General features: G+C 36.0%; 1 protein-coding gene across 27 annotated transcripts in view; it reads left to right on the plus strand.

Moving 5' to 3' along the window:
* The window catches only part of CCDC7 (coiled-coil domain containing 7), a 292,932-nt gene that overhangs the window by 193,539 nt on the left and 79,375 nt on the right, over positions 1-20,018 (plus strand). For all 27 annotated transcript variants that reach the window (XR_015734107.1, XM_087892982.1, XM_087892984.1 and 24 more), the window contains 7 exons: positions 1,078-1,203; positions 3,179-3,304; positions 6,279-6,401; positions 10,363-10,497; positions 16,987-17,112; positions 18,061-18,168; positions 19,368-19,493. Coding sequence is in view for 26 of the 27 variants with exons in the window: in XM_087892982.1 (XP_087749108.1) it covers positions 1,078-1,203; positions 3,179-3,304; positions 6,279-6,401; positions 10,363-10,497; positions 16,987-17,112; positions 18,061-18,168; positions 19,368-19,493 (870 nt within the window). In the remaining variant the exon portion in view is untranslated. The remainder of the gene's footprint in view (positions 1-1,077; positions 1,204-3,178; positions 3,305-6,278; positions 6,402-10,362; positions 10,498-16,986; positions 17,113-18,060; positions 18,169-19,367; positions 19,494-20,018) is intronic.

A 20,018-nucleotide genomic window follows, 5' to 3' on the forward strand; every position in this document is an offset into this window, starting at 1 on the left:
GGACAGACTTCTGGTGTCTAAGTCAGCACCTTAACGACTACATTACACATATATGGATGAAACTAGTAGTTAGATACTCATTTGAAGCTGAAAGGACAGATAAGAAGAACATAACTAGCCTAAAGGGGATTAGAAAATATGAATAAAAACAACTCTGTAAATGTCTACTCTGTATTTTTGGTCTAATATTCTACTGTGAAAAAGACTTTGTCTCAGGAAGTTTATTTCCAGGATATTTTTTAAGATTCTGGGGGCTAGGGGCAATATTTGCATCTATTCCCTTACTTTTCATTTTGCGTACACTAATTCATTTCAATTGGTGTAATTGTCACTGCCCTTCCCACATTTCTTTTTCCTTTAAAGTCAGCATGTGATAAATTGGAGTGTAAGGTACAAACCCCAAAATAATACCTGCGACTGTTTTTTAAATGATTAGTTTGAGTATCCTGTATTGATCTAAATGATCATTTCATGTTCTGAACCACACTTTGGACATCAAAGGTCCTTCATTGCTACTATGTAACAAATTCCTTTTGCAACACAACAATTTCATAAGTATGAAAGGTTTTTGAAACAAAGTTGACATGCAGTGAATATTGATTATGACTGATTATGAACCATGAAGTCATGTTTCATTTCTAGCAACCATACAGTTATTCTCTCCACAACAATATGTCCCTAATCTGGCCTTGCAGATCTTCCAGTAGTGCACCTGTCATCATTGTAACATCCACCTCGCTTCTGGTTGTCTTTTTTTTTTCTATTGCCTTCCCTGTTTCCCAGCATTAGAACTTTCTATATCGGTATATAATACATAATAGGTCTAAAGAAGGATAATTTGAACCTGGTTATTTGGGCCTCAAATGAGAACTATAGATTGACCAATATTGTACATATTATGAATACAAATACAAATATTTAAGTTTCCACAGATTCTGCCCAGAATCACTTGATTGAGTTTGATGATTATAGAAATTTAATGAATGAATAAATAAATATAGTAGAGCAGTCAACTACAGCACTGTGTATAGCACAACTTTTTCAACATATATGTTATTATTGATCTGATTTTTATAGAGCATATATTACATAAACTTTCTGAGGAAAAAAGACATTTGATTGAAGAACTAGGGCACACTACCATTAATCTACTAAAAGCAAAGAGTGTTGCTTCAGAAAGAGGTATAATTGGAAAATCTATTGGTAAGTATGGATTAAATGAATCTGTGTTTAAAGTAAGCATTAACTTTAGGTATTTCTTCGCTTTCATATATTGTGCCACATTGACATTATTGAAAGAGTTCATAAATCAGTCATGTTATGATCATGAAAATCTCTTTCATCCATTTAAGAACCATTGATTGAAACTCTCAGAGGCAAAAGAGTTGTAATAAAAAAAAATTCTTTGGATAACAGTAAGCTTCTTTTATGGGTGTATATGTTTTGTTTAGGTTGTTGGCTCACCCAGGAGTAAGCATGATACAAATATGAAAATGAGCACATTTAACGTGTGCTCATGTGTTGAGGGAAATGTTTCTGATATCAGCTTTTAATGTTTGCCCTACAAATAAGATCAATACATTCTTTAAGCCAAGTAAACTTTTGGCAAAACTATGTAACATAGGAACCTGGTTTAAGAGCTCCTAATACTTATCTACCTTGCCCATCAACAATTAGTTGAAAGGTGAATGGCTTACAAGGGTCCCTCAGATAGCAATCTTCTATAGGACCTATTACTTGATATTTTAATTGAAGATGGTGGAGAGAATGTACTCATTGAACTACAGGTTCTTTATGAAAAGCTGCATTTTAAAGAACCATATCCCAGTACTTGGCACTGGTTTTGTGGGGATTTATAGTCACAATTAAGGTACAAGAAACAGTAAATGTAGTGCCACCTAGGATGTTCCACACAATTTTGTTTGATCCTTGTTGTTAGTTGCGAAGTCATGTCCTACCCATCGCAATATGGACTTATTACTTATTGCTTGTATTCTATTATATAAAAATTATATCTGCTAATATTCCTCCTATTTCTTATTTCTACCTCTATTCTAACTTCTAGTCAGGCCATCATTATGAATCCTAGTGTTAATACACTTGTTTATATTAAGACATAGTCCTTCAGTATTTGGTTGTTCAAAGTCACAGTACGCCATTCAAGTACCAGTTATCCTATTATTTAAACATACCTAATAATACCATCTTTCAACTTTCGATCTTTCCATCTAACTATGGCAGTAGTTACAACTCTTGATCTCTCCGAAATTATACAGTTCTTTAGTCTATTGTTACATAAATATTATCTTTATGATTTCTCACAATTTTAAAAAATAAACATATGTACCTTCCAATAATGATGTAAAATACATGAAGATGTTATCTTCTCTATACACAGAAAAGCATGCTAGATTGGGACTTTTACTTCATCCTTCCAAAGAGATAATTGAGAGGAGGAAAATTGGCTTTTGTTTTCGTTATATTGTCTGAAATCTGCTTTTTTCTTAGTTTTTGGTTTTCAGTTTAAATGGAGTTGTATAATGGAGTTGTAAAACAAATGCAAGGCAAGAAATAGTTGTCACTATTTCTTGTCTTGCATTTGTTTTAACAATATGTATGTATGTATGCATGTATGTATGTATGTATATCAGTGGTGAAATGTAAAATTAGTTACTACTGGGTCTATGGGCATGGCTTGGTGTGGGAATAATGTGACTGAATGGGCGTGGCCAACTTTTTTTTAAAAAACTTTTAAAAGGATTTTTTCTACAACCTCTTCGGCCGAAGAGTTGTAAAAAAAATCCTTTTAAAAGCCTCTGACAATCCCAGCTGAGTCACGCAATCATCAGAGGCTTTTTTTTTTACTTTTAAAAGCATTTTTTCCGCTGAAGAGGTTGTAGAAAAAATCCTTTTAAAAATAGAAAAAAGCCTCTGGTGATCACGCGGCTCAGCTGGACATGGGGGCGAGCAGGGATTTTTGCTACTGGTTCTCCGAACCACCCGCTGCCATTGCTACTGGATTGGGCGATCCGGTCTAAACTGGGAGCATTTCACCCCTGATGTATTTATATATGCCATTTTAATGAAGTATTCCATACATGATTTTTAATGATGTGGGACATAATTGTACTTTGAACTGTTTTCATGGAATAATTAAAAAAAACATTTTTATCTGAAGAAAAGGAATTACCAATAAATGACCTATTAATGAAGAAGAAAGAATTGCAAGAAAAGTTGCAGTCCAATGAGAAGAAAATAGAGGAAGCTCAGATTCTTGCATCCATCCATCCAGGCATTATCAATGGTAAGGCTATACTGCCTCATGATTTAAAGATTTGAACAGGAATTATTACTAATACTATTATATCATACATATATATATATATGTAGGTCTTTGGCGACGTTTTGACGAAGTCTCATTCGTCATTGCACATTGCTCCTGGAAGCACGAAGCCGAGAACACCAGCCTGAAGATGACGAATGAGACTTCGTCGAAACGTCGCCAAGACACTTCCAATTTTATGTGGGAGAAGACCCGAATAACCAAAGACCTACATACAAACACCCGCGAAAACCTGAGAAAACACACACACATATATATATATATATATATATATATATATATATATGTATGTATGTATGTGTGTGTGTGTGTGTGTGTGTGTGTGTGTGTGTGTGTGTATGTATGTATGTATGTATGTATGTATGTAGGTCTTTGGTTATTCGGGTTTTCTCCCACGTAAAATTGGAAGTATCTTGGCGACGTTTTGACGAAGTCTCATTCGTCATCTTCAGGCTGGTATTTTCGGCTTCGTGCCTCCAGGAGCAATGTGTGATCGCAGCTGTTTCCTCCTTTTAACTGCTGGTGGGGGTGTGAACTGATTGGGTGGGAGCTTGGCTGTGTTCTGATTGGGTGGAGGTGTGTTCTGATTGGTTGGGGGTTTGGCTGTGCTCTGATTGGATGGGGGGTTGGCTGTGCTCTGATTGGATGGGGGTATGTTCTGTTTAGGTGGGGGCTTGGTTGTGCTCATGTTAGTCTGAGTTGCAGGGGGATTTGAGCTGGTGAGCTGCATTGCTGTTGTTTGGCTTTGCGTTTGTGGTCGTGCCACCTCTTCATGGTGGGTGTCAGTTTGCTTCTTGTATGGATTGGAGGGTTTTAAAGTGGCTAATGATGCAGCTGTGGTCTGGCTTCTGGTTTGTGGTCGTGCTTCATCGGTGTGGGTTTGCTTTTTGCATGGATGTGTGGTGGTGACATCCTGTGTGGTTTTCGTGAGTGTGGGTCTGGTGTCATTCTTTGTGTTAGGGACTCGTTTGTCAATGAGGGCAGGTTTCCAAATGGCTGGTAAGCGGGAGGTATCATCTCGTTTATTCATGCTGTGTGGGCGTTTTTCTATCTCGATGGCTTCTCTGATTATTCTGTTGTTAAAGTGTTCAGTTTTGGTATATACTGTTTTTCCTTGCAAAGGAAGCCAGAGGCATGTACAAAAACTAAATGTATAAAATTATCTTCCATAAAAAGCAATTTGTTAACTTACGTGAAAATAAAATAAGTAATATAACAATAGGGTTCCACCGTTCTTACCACAGTTATAAGCCTGCAAATGCCCAGGGGAATAACCATATCTTCAAATGAGGTTTAAAAGTATATAATATGGATAGCAATAGTAGATACTTTGGAAGAGGCATCTCTAATTAGGAAATTGATAGTAAGAAATCTGTGACAAAAATGTATAACTTTTATGCATATTTAAGAATTTCTATCTTGTGCATACAAGCCACTTTCACACCGAGATACAGGTATCTTCTCTTTTGTACACAGACACACACACATATCAACCATTTTCCTGTCTTTTCATACTAATAATAGTAGTAGTAGTAGTAGTAGTAGTAGTAGTAGTAGTAGTAGTAATAATAATAATAATAATAATAATAATAATAATAATAATAATAAAAAAATACAGGCTGGATTGGGTAAAATAAGAATAGAAAAGGTTACTGGAAATGGAAGGAAAGAAACATGAAAGGAAATGTGTTAAACATTACAAAAAAAAAAAAAAAAAAGAGGTATAATTTACCAGATGAACATCCTGTACCAAATTATTGAGGACTGCTAATCATAGCTTTCAGCTATGTTCCTTTTTTCATTTTCAAGAACACCTATTGTCAGCTAATGCAAATCCTTTGCTCTTCCAATTCATAAAGTAATAATTTGAACAAAATAATTCATCTTTTGCTGCCAAAATTAGGTATTAATTATGTGATATCCTGTTTTCCTGAAAATAAGACATCCCCTGATAAGCCCTCCCCAAAAATATTTAACTACATGCACAGCTGGTCCCCACCATTTCCTCTCATTAGGATTAGGGAGACAGAGCTGGAAATCAGGTAAGACTGCAAGAGGAGCCCCATCTTGTTCCATGTGCCCAAAATTATAAGACCTCCCCGAAAATAAGGTCAAGCGCTTATTTTGCGGTTCAAAAAAATATAAGACAGGGTCTTATTTTTGGGGAAACATGGTAGTATAAAAAAGGTTGGAGCTCTTGAAAACTCCAAGCTTGAGATATGGTTTGAGATACAAACATTAAAATGGCCAATCAAAGTCAAAAAGTGTAAAGATAATTGGTCAATTAAGGAAAGATAGGAAATAAATGAAATAAGAACTAAAAGCTGAAATCTTAAGAGACAGGAAAAAAAACCTTCATTCCTACTATCATATTGACATTTTAGTCCTTCCTACACTTAGAAGTTACAAGGTCAGCCCTGGAAATGAGTCTCCACTTGTTTCAGGTTTATAAACTAGATTGAGAAATTGAAAAAAATACCCTGAAAGAAGGGAGTCACAAATCATTTCTATACTACTGCCAAGAAAGTTACACGGATGTGAAGTCACCAGAAGGTTCAATTTGAAGGAGATTACATTTTGTAGATTGTAGATTATTATTTTTAAATTTAGAGTTTGTATAGATCCAAAAATACTTTAGCAGATAAATAGGGAATATTGCTTATTTTGCATAACAGTTTTAATGTTTTCATGGCTTTCTGGAGAGTTTTTTTTCAAGAAGGATTTTGGGTGTTAACTATAGGCATAGGTATGTGTGTGTGTATTTATGTCTATTTATAAGTGCATGCATATTTAATACTATTTTTTATATTCTTCAGTGTCATTTTAATAATATTTATTGTTTTAACAGCAATCCACTAAAATTATTTAGGCCTCAGAATAAATTGCATAAATAAATTAGTATTATTATATGCATTGACATGAAATTATTTTACAGAACAAGCACTTCAAGAATTGGTTGAGGCAAAAAGACACCTGATTACAGATTTAAGAACAACTGTACATGATCTTCAGAAGGCTGAACATGCTTTAGAAATGGCTCAGACTGAACGATCTAGTGGTATGACTTAAAAATTTTTAAATTTATTTCACAATAATAGTGCTTTATCACCATCTTTACAATAATATTAATGTTACAAGAAGCGTAAATCAAGCACCTTTCTCTGTTGTTGGATGAATGGTTTATAGCCATTTGGAACAATGGTTTAAGGTATACTGTTTAATAATTTATCAGAATGAGTTAGAAGTGATCATTTACTAGGAAATACTTCTTTTATTTACTATTGATTTAATAAAAAATCAATCAATTTCTGTCATTCCCTCCTTCCTCATCTCTTGAAAATTATAAACCAATGAAGTGGGGTCATTTTAGATTCCAGTATCCTCTTCCTCCCATCTCTGTTTACAATGTTTACTTATAAAAGAGAATACATATTCCTAGCTCACTGTACAGATAATCCTCGATTTACAACAGTTCGTTTAGTGATTGTTTGAAGTTACAACAGGACTGAAAAAAAGTGGCTTATGAGTGTTTTTCACACTTATAAATGTTGCAACATCTTCTGCATTTTCATATGATGAAAATTCAAATGCTTGACAACTGGTTCATATTTATGACGGCTGTCCAGGGGTCATGTAATCACTTTTTGCAACCTTTTGACAAACAAAGTCAATGTTGAAGTCAGATTCACTTAACACCGATATTACTAACTTAACAACTACAGTTGCATTCACTTAACAACTGTGGCAAGAAAAGTAGTAAAATGGGACAAAATTCAGTTACCAAATCCCTCATTTAGCAACAGAAATTTTGGGCTCAATTGTAAATTGTAAGTCGAGGACTACCTATATTATTCTTATGCTTTGTAGGGTATTTTAAAATATATATTGAAGTGTTTGGCAGTCTTTAAAAATTAAAATAATAATAATAAAGAACTTCACTTTTACAGTCATCAAACTCATCATGCTGCAATCATGACTAAACTTTATGAATGGCCTATATATTCTCCATCCTGTTAGAAGCATCCTACAAATGCATTTTAATTCCTATTTCAAAAGCACTTCAAGCTGTTAACTTATATCTTTTAATATTTTTTTATTTATAATTTATTTTATTTTGAAATTGGGGGCTTTATTTGACTGTCATAAAAAAATTATATTTTAAGGTTGCTTAACACTGCAGTTCATATTTGATATGATGAAGAACATTCTGCAAAAGAATGTTTTGCAGAAGGAAAGTTTGACAGCCAATCTGAGTCCCCATTCTTAATTTAAAATAAATGTTTAAAAATGTCATTATTCATTTCACTTCAAAGAATATCAACCCTGTTATATTTCTACAAGCATGTTTCAATTGCCAATCTTCCCTTGAAAATATACTAAAAACTGCATTTCTAGCACAAAATGAATGGTTGGAATAATGAGCCTGTCCTGTCCATAAAAGTTTGGTTCCCCCCCCCCCCATGTAGATGACTAACTATCATAGATGGCAATTTAAAGAGTAATTTATGTGCATACCAACCACATACAAAATTCAACCAATTTTAATTTCTCAAAATTAAAAACAAATGTTTTTGAATTAAGTTTTTATTAAAAATAAAATGAGTGTATCTGCTTCTATTTTCTAAAAGCCAGTTTATTGTAATGATTAAGGCACAACACTCAAAAGCAGGAGACAAAAATTTATGTCCTGCCTTAGCCATGAAAGCTGACTGGATGACTTTGGGCCAGGCACTCTCTCTTAGTCCAACTCACTTCACAAGATTGTTGTTGTGGGGAAAATAGGAAGAAGATGTGTTGGATATGTTTGCCACCTTGAGTTATTTATAAAAATAATAAATGTGGGATACAAATCAGTAAAATAAAAATTAAAAATTCGTTTTACCCACACAAAACTTAGTGAAAGCAAATTCAAGCAGATTTGAAGTCATCATGTCTTTGTTATCGTGAGAATTGTCATTTTACACCTTTCGTCTACCACCCTTATTTACCTAATTTGTATGTTGTTAGGCTTGGGCAGAGGAGGTTGTGCGACAGAGAGGCCTGCAGAATGTATTCTAAGTCTGCCTTGAAAAAGCTGCTACCCTGTTTCCCTAAAAATAGAACATTGTCCAAAAGTAAGGCCAAGCCTGATTTTTGGAGTGGGCATAAATATATGCCCTCCCCCGAAAATAAGCCCTAGTGAAGGGATGGGTGTGGCCAGTTCAGGAGGCAGCTCTTCCCTTCCCTGATTACCTCCTGGAGGTTCAGCCCCTTAATTGCTGCCCATTGATAGCTGAGCCAGCAAGGGCTATGCAAATCGGCCCAGATCTCCAGAGCACTTCCCCAGCTGCCGGCCTCCTCCCCCTTTTCCTGCCGATCTTTCTTTACTTGGGATCACAGCACAGACACACATCCCCAAAATGCTCTGTCCGAAGCCTTCAGCCTTGCAATTCTGGAAGGGGTGTCTGTGTTGCGATCCCAAAGAAAGAACGGTGTGTGTGTGTATGTGTGTGAGAGAGAGAGCGCGAGCGAGAGAGAAACCTCTGTGACATTTCTCCAAAGCAGCGACTGGCCAGAAAAGGGCACGTCCTCCCTAAGTGAACAGGCGCGCTGTGGGAGACTCGGACCAGGGAGGCAGTGACCGAAAGCGGCAAGGCTCTGGATGTGTTTGGCTCACTGCTGTGAGCAAATTTGCGCTCGCTTCTTGGCCGGTTTAGATTGAGGGGCGGGGAGGAGAAGGGTGGCCGAAGGGGAGCACGGGCAGGCGGGCTACGGGAAGTGTGCCTTTAAGCGGGGCAGGCCTTCGGGGAGGAGGAGGAGGAAGCCACCACTCCACCTGCCAAGGACAGCCTCCCTGCTTGGACACGGAGGGCGGAGAGGGCCGGTATCCAGCGACCGGGAAAGGCTCGCACTTGGGAAGCTGTGCCAACCCCGGCCAGCTGCGCGATGCAGGCTCAGCTGCCCCTGAACAGCGGGCACTTCCACCCGGTGCTTCGCTTGTGGCAGACGACAGCTGCCACCCTCACCACCCGGCATCTTGTCTACCCGATCTTCCTGGTTCCCCTTCACTGTTTCTCTTTTTCTCTCTCTCTGTCGCTCACGCACACAGACAGAGAGGAGGAAACAAAGTGGGTGAAAAGTGGTTAGGCACCTGATAGGCACCAGCCTGCATTGTCAAATATTTGAGCTGCTGAGTGCTGGCCTGTATGCCTATTCGGTGCTGCAGGAGCTGGGCTACAGCTAGCTCTGAGCACAGTTGGCCAGAGAGCTGCAGCACCCACCAGACCCAGGATTGTAGCCTGGCACCTGCAGCACCAAGTAAGCGTGCAGGCTGGCACTCAGTAGCCCAAAGGAGATGCCTTCCTGCCGGAGTTCCGTGTCCAGCCAGGAAGCAGTTTCCAGGACTGTCCGATTCTCAACCAGCTGGCTGCATGGTAGAAGGGGGCTTCCTGCCCACCTAAAAAAGAGGCTGGGTTGTGTAAAGGGGCTTTTCTCCCCAAGACCCTCTCAAGCGCTGGGCTGCGGGCTCCACCCCAGGGAGCCACAATCGGGGCCAAGCTCTTAGCAACTGATTTAGGTAAGACTGTTCTTGAATGAGTCACAAGACATGTGGGGCCTCCTGCTGCTTTTGCAGCCTCAATTGGCTGCAAAAGCAGCCGTGATTCTTGCCGTCTCTTCTCTCGCCAGGCATGGCTGGGCTTCCTGCCCCTTGCTTCTCCCCGTCTCCAACCTTCCCCACCTGCACTCCCATATTGTGCCCCAAAATAATAAGGCCTCCCTGAAAATAAGGCCAAGCCCTTATTTCGGGCTTCAAAAAAATATAAGGCAGGGTCTTATTTTGGGGAAAACATGGTATTATAGTATATTAGTATTTTATTGACCAAGGTTATTAGTCATCCAAAATTGTTTCATTTAGTTTGTTTTGTTTTATTGAATGGGATCTACAATAATATTTAGATATATGAAATAATCAAGTTTTTGAAAATAATTGTTCATGTTATGTGATTTTATAATGAGAATATTTTAAAATATTTTTAAAGAAATAATTCAAAAAAAGAGATCACTGAATCACCTACTTAAAAAAAGGGAGTTACTACAGAAACGTTTGGATTCCAACTGGACAGAATTAGAAGAAGTTCAGGCTCTTATAGCTGCCAAACCCGGATATATCAATGGTAGGTAAACTGTAATTTCTGATATTTGTAATGCTAGATATAGCAATAGCACTTAAACTTATATACCGCTTCAAGGTGCTTTACAGCCCTCTCTAAGCAATTTACAGAGTCAGCATATTGTCCCCAACAATCTGGCTCCTCATTTTACCCACCTCGGAAGGATGGAAGGCTGAGTCAACCTTGGGCCTGGTGAGATTTGAACTGCAAAATTGCAGGCAGCTGGCAGGCAGCAGAAATAGCTTGCCGAACTGCACTCTAACCACTGTGCCACCACAACTCATATATATATATATAAAGTTTGAAATAAGTTTCTTTGCCTCAATTGAATTTATAATTAAGATCAAACAGTATTTGCCGAAATGTAAGCAAATTTTCTCAATTTTCTGTGTCTCATGAAAAGAAAGGAGCAAGAAAAGTTTTTACTTTAGATTTTTCCTATTTTTTTCCAACTTTAAAAAGTTTAATCTTTATTCCCAAAGATTCTCTTACCTTGTTTTATGTCTTTGTTCAATTCCTTTCTTTTCTCTAAGTGTTTTTTTTATTTTTTACACAAACAGACAAACAAACAATGCATTTTTTCTGAACAGAGTATTAGCTGAGTCACAAATGTATACAATTTTTAGTTATCTCCAATGCTAATTTATATATTTCACTTTTTGCCATAATAATCTTTTTCTCTAATTTTTGTTTTATTTTCTTTGTTTCTTCTAATAACCAAAATTACCATTTGCCCTAATCTCTAATCTTAATCAAATTTAATTTTTTCCTTTACTTTCTCCAAGTTAAAACCCTTAAATTTGAAATCAATAATTTTTCTAATAGTTAAGCTTAAGTCTAAATCATCCTATTCAAATATTTGCCCATTGCATCCTTTTCACAACATAATATAATTTCCAGTATTTCCCTAAATTCCCTTATTCCAATCACAAATATTTTTCTTTATCAATTTATCCAAATATTAAAATTCAATATCTTACTAAAAGTCACTTAAATTTATAACATTACAATCATTCATTTCTTTTCCATTGCTTTTTCAAATATATATATAATCTCTTCTTACTAAGCGATAAACCAAATTACTTTGCACAATACATTATCATAAATCTTACTTCATTTATTTCTATTTCTCAATTCTCTATATTTTTAATGTAAATCCAATTTTTGATTGCTTTTTCAAATACATATATTTTCTATTCCTCTTCAACAATATCTTAATCTCTTATTAAACAGTAAATCTAATTAATTTTCATAATACAATATAATTTCATTTTTTAGTTAAATTCCAAAGTTACAATTAAAAATATTCCAAATATTACAGTTTCCATAGTTACAATTAAAAATATTCCAAATATTACAATCTCATATATTGAACTTATTTGTATTTATAAATCTTATTTCAATTCATTTATAATTCAAAGTAATTATCCATTGCTTTGTACATAACTTAAACAGAATTAATTTTCAGCTTAATTTCAAATGTTTTAGTTAGTTTCATTATTACAATTAAAGACATCCCAAGTATTAAATCTCAGCTTCTTAAGTTTTCTAAAATTCATTTATATCTATAAATCTTACTTCAATTCATTTTTAGTTCTAAATATATACAGCATATTTCTCTTTTCCCTTTCCATCAATTATTTCTTTTTCCCTTTCTCCCATTTTTTATTTTCTTCTTTCCCCCTTTTTTTCTTCATTTTAAAATCCTGAACTCTTCTATTTTGCCCTGTATTTCCAATTACTCTCCATCCCCTTTTCCTCTTTCTTATTTCCCCACTGTTAATCCCAGTATAATCATTTAAGTTTTTTATATTTTTTCTATTCCCCCTTTTTCCTCTCCTTGTCTCTTTCCACCCTCTCTCTTTTTATCGGTGTTAATCCCAATGTAATCTTTAAAGTTAACTTTTATTGCTAAACTTATCTCTTTTCTCCCAGTTCTCTTCTTCTTTTCATTATTGCTTCCCACATAATCATTTAATTTTTCATAATCAATATCTTTATCTTTGTCTTCAGTATCACTTTCTTGCTTCTCATTCGTAGTTTCTTTATCCACTTGAGTGTATTCTAACATAGTTTCTGGTTCATCAGGTTTAGGTTTTCCATGCATCATTATAATCATTTCATTTAGTTCCGTTTTCAGTGATATACACGTCCTTTTAATAATTTCAATTAGTTCCTGCATCATTTTATTATTTCTGGGTTGTTGTTATTCCAATTTTAAGTTTTGTTATAGTCCACCTTCTTTAATTGTCAAGGTCTTGCAGACAAATAGATCCTCCTTAAAAGTTTCCACTGCTCTTATCACTTTAAAAGGTTCTCCCCCCCAAAAAATAAAAGTTCAAGGTTGTAATGTTCTTTTTTGCCTGTAGACGTCTCTCTCCAATCCACAATTCCAATCAACAGCCTAATAAAGTATCCATTTTGTTTAAAATCCACATTAACAATCTTTACCAATCTTTATCTTTTTCTTCTTAATTTTATATTTCCCCAAGTCGATTTAGGATCCAAATTCCGAATCCAGTTTTTTTAAAAAATATCTTCTATTACAGGGCTTTAATTTTAAGTTTCCCTTTGTTCTTTCTCCAGCAGATAACAAAAATCTTTTAAAATTCTTTCCAATCCTCTTCACATCTATTATGGTTTTTTTTTTTTTGCTTCTAATTTTTTAATTATCTCCACACATTTTAATCCAAAAATCAAGTTTCGTTTCGGACTTGGCCACTTTAAGCTTCCACTTTATTCTTCTTCCTTCATTTCCCCCACGCCCATTAGCTGCTGTTATTTCGCTGGAGCACCTTTTAACAATTTAAAAGTTGTTTTTTTTTTGCCCATGAGCTGGCAATCACTCACCCAGCATCAGTACTCTGTTCAAATCACTGCTCCTGCTCAAAACTTGGTCTGGTTGCCTCAGCTTTATGATGGCCACAATGGCCGCCTACCCCACCCCCGCCACCGCCGAGTCAAAGAGTTTCCTCCAACCTCTGAGGAACTTGCCTATTCCTCTTGGTCGTCCGAGGTGCCTCTTCTTCTTCTCAGTCCCTACAGGACAGATCTGGTCCGAAGACCCCTCAACAGCGGTTTGTCAGCCTGGGATTTCCTGAGGCTCATCAGAGCCCTCTATTCTCCATCTGTCTCGCCGCGACACTTCTGGGCAAATCCTCTTATTTTAGATTTTTCATAGTAGCTGGTACAACCACGCTGTGGCTTATATCTTTCCAGCTCTTCTGTGACTTGGTTAAATGAAAGTATTTAAACATCTTCATGATTGTAAACTGTAACAGCTTGTTGTACTGTTAAAATAGGGTTTATCATATATATGATAAGTGAAAGAAGCCAGTAATTCATATTTAATAAAGAAATAGAGTTTTATCCTTTAGTTAAAATTAATAACAGGTTATGACTTATGACATACTAAACATCTTACTTTTTAACCAGTCTTACTGATATCCATTCCCTTAAAATTAAATGATGACTAAATACAGCTATAGGTTTGACTTTTTTTAAACAAAATATTTTATTTACTAGCTGGATACCCGTGCTTCGCTACAAAACTATGTGATGGGGGTTGATAAATTGACACTTAAAGCTTAAAAATAAATGATTAGTTTGTTAGAGATGGTAAAGTAAGTTTCTGTTACAGATTAAGACATTATTGTAAGTGTAACAACAATGAAATAGATGGGTTTAAGCCCTTTAATCCCAGCAGCAACCGTGGCTGTTTTGTCTATGTAGCCAGGCTAATAACTTGCATATCATAGACAGTGGTGGGTTCTTCCCGGTTCTGCCAAGCCGGTAGCAGTGACAATATGACGTCACGGAACCGGTTCTGCCCCCCCGCCCCCTCCTGCATTATTCTTACCTTTTATTTGACCACATCCCCAATCTATTGCTGCCTCCTGAGTCCTAACTGATCAGCTAGAGGGAAAAAAACTGTTTAAACTCTTGCCGCAGGGCTTCAAAGGGCCGCCCTACAGCTGATCAGTGTTAAAACAAATGAGTAGACCGGTGCCTGCAAAAATAAATGGGTAGACCAGTGCCTGCAAAAATAAATGAGTAGACCGGTGCCTGCAAAAATAAATGGGTAGATTAGTGCCTGCAAAAATAAATGAGTAGACCAGTGCTTGCAAAAATAAATGAGCAGACCGGTGCCTGCAAAAATAAATGGGTAGACCAGTGCCTGCAAAAATAAATGGGTAGATTAGTGCCTGCAAAAATAAATGAGTAGACCGTTCCTGCAAAAATAAATGAGTAGACCGGTGCCTGCAAAAATAAATGAGTAGACCGGTGCCTCCAAAAACAAATGAGTATACCGGTACAACTCTGCAAGCAATTAAAAGCCTGGTAGACCAGTACCTCTGCTAAATCTTAAAGAATTGTCACATGACCATAAAGCCACATCCACAAAATAAGCCACGCCCACAGAACCGGTAGTAAAAAAATTTAGAACCCATCCCTGAGCATAGACTTTCAATTCATCCCTCAGATGAGTTACTCAGGACCTCCCTGTAAACAACATTCCTCGTTTTACTGTCTGGCTGGAGGATGACCACTTCTCAGGGGGTTTTTTGGTTTCTATGAATCCGATTGAGTCTTTCAGTCTCAATTTTTGCATAAATTGATTGAGAAGGTTGCGGAACAGCAGTAGGTAGCATTCTTCGCCATCATACTCCATTATTCTATAGCTATAAAAGGCAGCAGCAGACATGGTCTTCTTGAGAGGAACCTTGGTGTTTGGGTCACACTGAGGTATATTGATGTAATAGTCATCTTCTCCATGACAGAACATCAGAGGGTACTGGAGAGTGTCAAAGGCATGGTGCAATCACTAATTTGTAACAACCTGTTGTCTCTGCTGTAGAGAATTATATCTCTTTTCTCAAAATCCTGGCCGACAATGAGAACAGCCACTTGTGTAGTCATGGGGGCATTAAAACGACCTCGGTGCTTTCCAGAAGGCTTCCTATCGGCATTAATCACCACTTGGAAGTCCTTGTGGCCCTTAGGAACAGAATCAACAGCAGCCTTAAGTTCCAGAATATACTTGTGTTCACGCAGCAACTTCTGCAGTTGGCTAACCAGTTGTGGATTAATGCCTGGGTAGATTTCACAACAGTTGTCCCTCTCATTGTCAACTTCACCAACAAAGTATATCTGGAGAAATGAAAGCTGCTGCTGGGGCCCCGCCATGATACTTCCTATCCTGTGATAGACCAGCCCCTGCACTTTGAATGTTGGCATAAAATTTCCCTCCTTCATCTCTCTGGCTCCAAAAGATGTAATTTGGAAGCATCCATTGTAACTTCCGGACAGCAGAAAGAAAGTGCTTTGCTATTGGATACTGGTGGGTGAAAAGGCTCTGTAAGGGTTCAGGGTAGGGCTGAAGGGGTGAGAGGTGGACTTTACTGCTACTGCAGCACATCCCGGGACTCTCATCCTGCCACTTTAGAGCATGGCACCAGGCACAGGATAACCGGGGTCCGAGATCAACAACCTTGTCCCTGCAGTAATTAATCTGAGGTTCATATACTTATTGTATATGACAAATACTTATTAGTCCAAGGCATTGATCTCATTTGTGACTGATTAACGTAGGGGTTATTAGATGTATACTTTTTTATAGCCTGTCTACTGACTTGGGGTATCAGTATTCATCTGGCTAGCATCCCGTCAGTGTGTGAGAGTTGAGGGGTGTTTGGAAACTCAAACAGTATTTGCTGTGTGAGCAAGATGGAGGCTGGGCGTGGCTTAGCTCAACTGTTCTGTAGTAAAACTGCTTGCTGTGTGAAAGTAAAACTGAAACTGAAAGTCCTCTCCTCTGCTTGTGTTTTGCATTTGGAACAGATTTCTTTTCAGGTGGGGAGGGGGAGTAGAACTCCTTAGCATCAGAGTGCTGTTTGGAAAGTGAAACAGTATTTGCTGTGTGAGCAAAGAGGAGACAGGAAGGAGGCTGGATGTGGCTTAGCTCAAGGGTTCTGTATTAAAGCTGCTTCCTGCTGTGAAAGTAAAACTCCTCTGCTTGTGTTTTGCATTTGGAACAGATTTCTTTTCAGATGGGGAGGGGGAGTAAACTCCTTAGCATCAGAGCGTGTTAATAATAATATAGGAAATACTAATGCTCTGATGGTCATTTCGAAAAATCCTTTCTTAGTGAACACCTAGAAGCCAAGAGGAACATACATGGCAAATTTCAAGTTTGTAGGCTTTATGGTTCTGGAGATTTTGTGATTAATGCATGAGTGCTTTTTGCATTTATTTATTTAATTAATTTATTTATATAACTCATCTTATAAGCAAGTGACTCTAGGAAAATGGGCAACAAAACTAAAATAACAAATATCTAAAACTATTATTAACAAATATTAAAAACATTAAAAACTAGAAACATCACAGCCAAAAATTTGTGATATACTACATAGCAATTGTATGTCTCTATTGTTAATAGGGCAAATACATCAGCATTTTTTTAATGAACTGACCTAATTATTTTTACAGAGTTTAAACTACAAGTACTATCTGATGAAAGAAGCAATTTGTCTAAAGAGCTAAAGAAAGTTTTTCGTGAAATATTAGCATTGCAGCAAGGTGCTTCGGAGAAATTTCCAGATAGACGTTATGGAGGTAAGTTAACAAAAAGGAAAAAAATAGAAAAACCCTTTTCTAAGCAAAAGAGTTATAAATTCCATCTGAATGGCATTCTTCATTAAAAATGGAATAAACTCAATTATGCCTGAAAAAATAGTTTCAATTTTTATCATAAAAATAAAATAAAATACTTGTTGTTAGTTGCGAAGTCATGTCCAACCCATCACGACCCCATAGACAATGTTCCTCCAGGCCTTCCTGTCCTCTACCATCCTCTGGAGTCCATTTAAGCTCACACTGACTGCTTCAGTGACTCCATCCAGACACCTCATTCTCTATCATCCCTTTCTTCTTTTGCCTCAATCTTTCTCATCATTAGGCTCTTCTCCAGTGAGTCCTTTCTTCTCATTAGGTGGCCAAAGTGTTTGAGTTTCCTCTTCAGGATCTGGCCTTCTAAAGAGCAGTCAGGGTTGACCTCCTCTAGGACTGACCGGTTTGATCACCTTGCAGTCCAATGGACTTGCAATAATAAAATGCTATAATCAATTAATTTACATGATAAAAATATTATAAAGCTGTATCTTGGTAGGTATTTATCAAACGTTTATTTTGAAATATGGTAATATATATTTAATATGTAAGGTTTTAAATTTTACTGTTAATTTCATATTGATCAAGAGATCAGAATGAATACTGTTTTTCATACGTTGTCAAAGAATTTTGTTCTTTGTCATGAAAGTTTTCATGGGTTCCTGTAGGAACATAATTCAAATTTCACAGAAAATTTTAAAGGCTTTATGGCACATTTCTTCTCCTACTTGGTTTCTTTGCATTTAAGAATTAACTGTATTAATAGATAAATTATTTATACATTATATAAACTTATCCATATTAAAATGTTTTTTCTTTTAATTTTTTTGAGCAATAAAAGGCTTCTTAAATAAATTTGAAAAGATAATTCAAAATGTTTCTCTTTTTTTGTAGAAAAAGAATTATATACACTATCGGAGAAGAAACAACTGTTATTGGAAAATTTAAAAAAGCTACAAGAAGCTCAGGCTCTTGCAGTGGCCCATCCTGGCCATATGGATGGTATGTTTGTGGTGATTTCTCATTCTGTCAGCTATAATATTAATTGTGTGTACCTTGAATTAAGGTGCTTCATTTGTTAGGGAAACTGAGAATTGCTATAGAAAATTATTCCTGCTTTAATATTTATATAAGTAGGACAGGCAGCAAAACTGTTAGAGTTTGGAGTTTCTAATGAAAGCAGTTGCAAAAGAAGCTTAAACATTGATAATATATCATTTCATCTTTTTTAATATACTGTATTTTTGCTGGATACTAATAATTTTTTTTTTTACTTTCTACTTACTGCAGGTATTTTTATATGATTCTTTAGTTGTATATTAATACTTTTTTCAAGAGATACTCACTTGAATTTAATGAAAAGAATATATATAATTTCATTTCATATATTTAATGATAACATTTTCTTCAGAACTTTGAATACAGTGCCATCTAGAATTTAAATAGCTTAGAGAAAAATAGAACTCCGAGAGATTCCATAATAGAAATGTCAGGCAGTAAAACATTTAACCCCCAGGTTAAGTTCCTGAAACCTGCCTTCCAATTTAATACAGTTCCTCCAGTTATTATTGTAATGACTGTGGCCTGAAAGATCCAGAACTGAAACCAGGAATATCAATGGATTGCACATACATTTTCTCTTGAAATAGGGCATAAATCAGTTTTAACATATGTTTAAAATATATTTAGAAACCAAAAGTCATCTGAATTAATAGATTAGAACAGAACAGAACAGAACAGAATACTTTGTTGGCTAAGTGTGATTGGACATAGAAGGAATTTGTCTCCGGTGCAGAAACTCTCGGTGTACATGCAAACAACAAAGTAATATAATAATAAGATACCAATAGGAGAAGGTAATAGAAAAAATGAGAAAGATAACAGTAAAACAGCCATACTACATGGGTATTGCATAGCATATTTGGTTGTACAGACTTTTTGATAAATTTTCTTTGTTAAATTATTACTTCAGAATATGGTTAAGATCCTGGTTTCTAACCTTTAATTTGCATAATGGTGCCAACTTGGATATTAAGACAAAGAACACTTTGATTATACACTTTAACTCAATTACTCAAGTTAGGTGAAATGTTCATTAAAATGTAAACAAGTGAGCTTATATTGAATATTGATTGCAAAATTGTACAGCAATTTTATTCATTTAATAATTTGTTATTAATTGATCTAAAATGTTTTTGTAGAACATAAACAAAAGCAGCTAACTGAGCAAAGGAAACATTTAACTGCAGAGTTAGAGACTATAGTAAAGAATATTCGAAGAGTGGAACATAGTACTTCAGAAATACTTCTAGATATAAGAGCCAGCGGTAAGCAAAAAAAATATATTCAAAGTTATCTCAATAGAAGAAGTTGGGGGGAGATAAAGGTTAATATTAACTCATGCTCACCATTGAACTAGAAATTCAGTAAAGCAGAATTCAACATCAACTCTAGACAAATGAGACAATGCAATAGGAAGTGTATGAGATTTCATTTCTTTGCTAGTTCTCCATATTTGGAATCTTGCTTGTTTTTAATTATGCTTGAAGCCCTTGGAAAAAAATTATATTGGATCGTAGGTCAAATCTTTTCAAACATTATCATGATATAAATCCTCTGATCTATTATTTATGTGCCAGTGATTGAATTCAAACTTTATATTGCTGAGGGGGAAAAAATAATTCTTGTAAAAAAAGAACAACATGATTTTACTGGCTCCTTTATTCTGTTGACTGGTATAGTGTTACCTTATTTGTTTGTGGGAAACCCCATTTAGCAAAAGCACTGTCTTCATGTCCTTCCTAAAGGAATTACAATACACTTATAAATCAGACTGACTGGGAGCATGAGGG

The sequence above is a fragment of the Pantherophis guttatus genome, chromosome 4 (genome assembly GCF_059756535.1).
Source record: "Pantherophis guttatus breed Tessera chromosome 4, ASM5975653v1, whole genome shotgun sequence".
Taxonomy (NCBI): Eukaryota; Metazoa; Chordata; class Lepidosauria; order Squamata; family Colubridae; genus Pantherophis; species Pantherophis guttatus.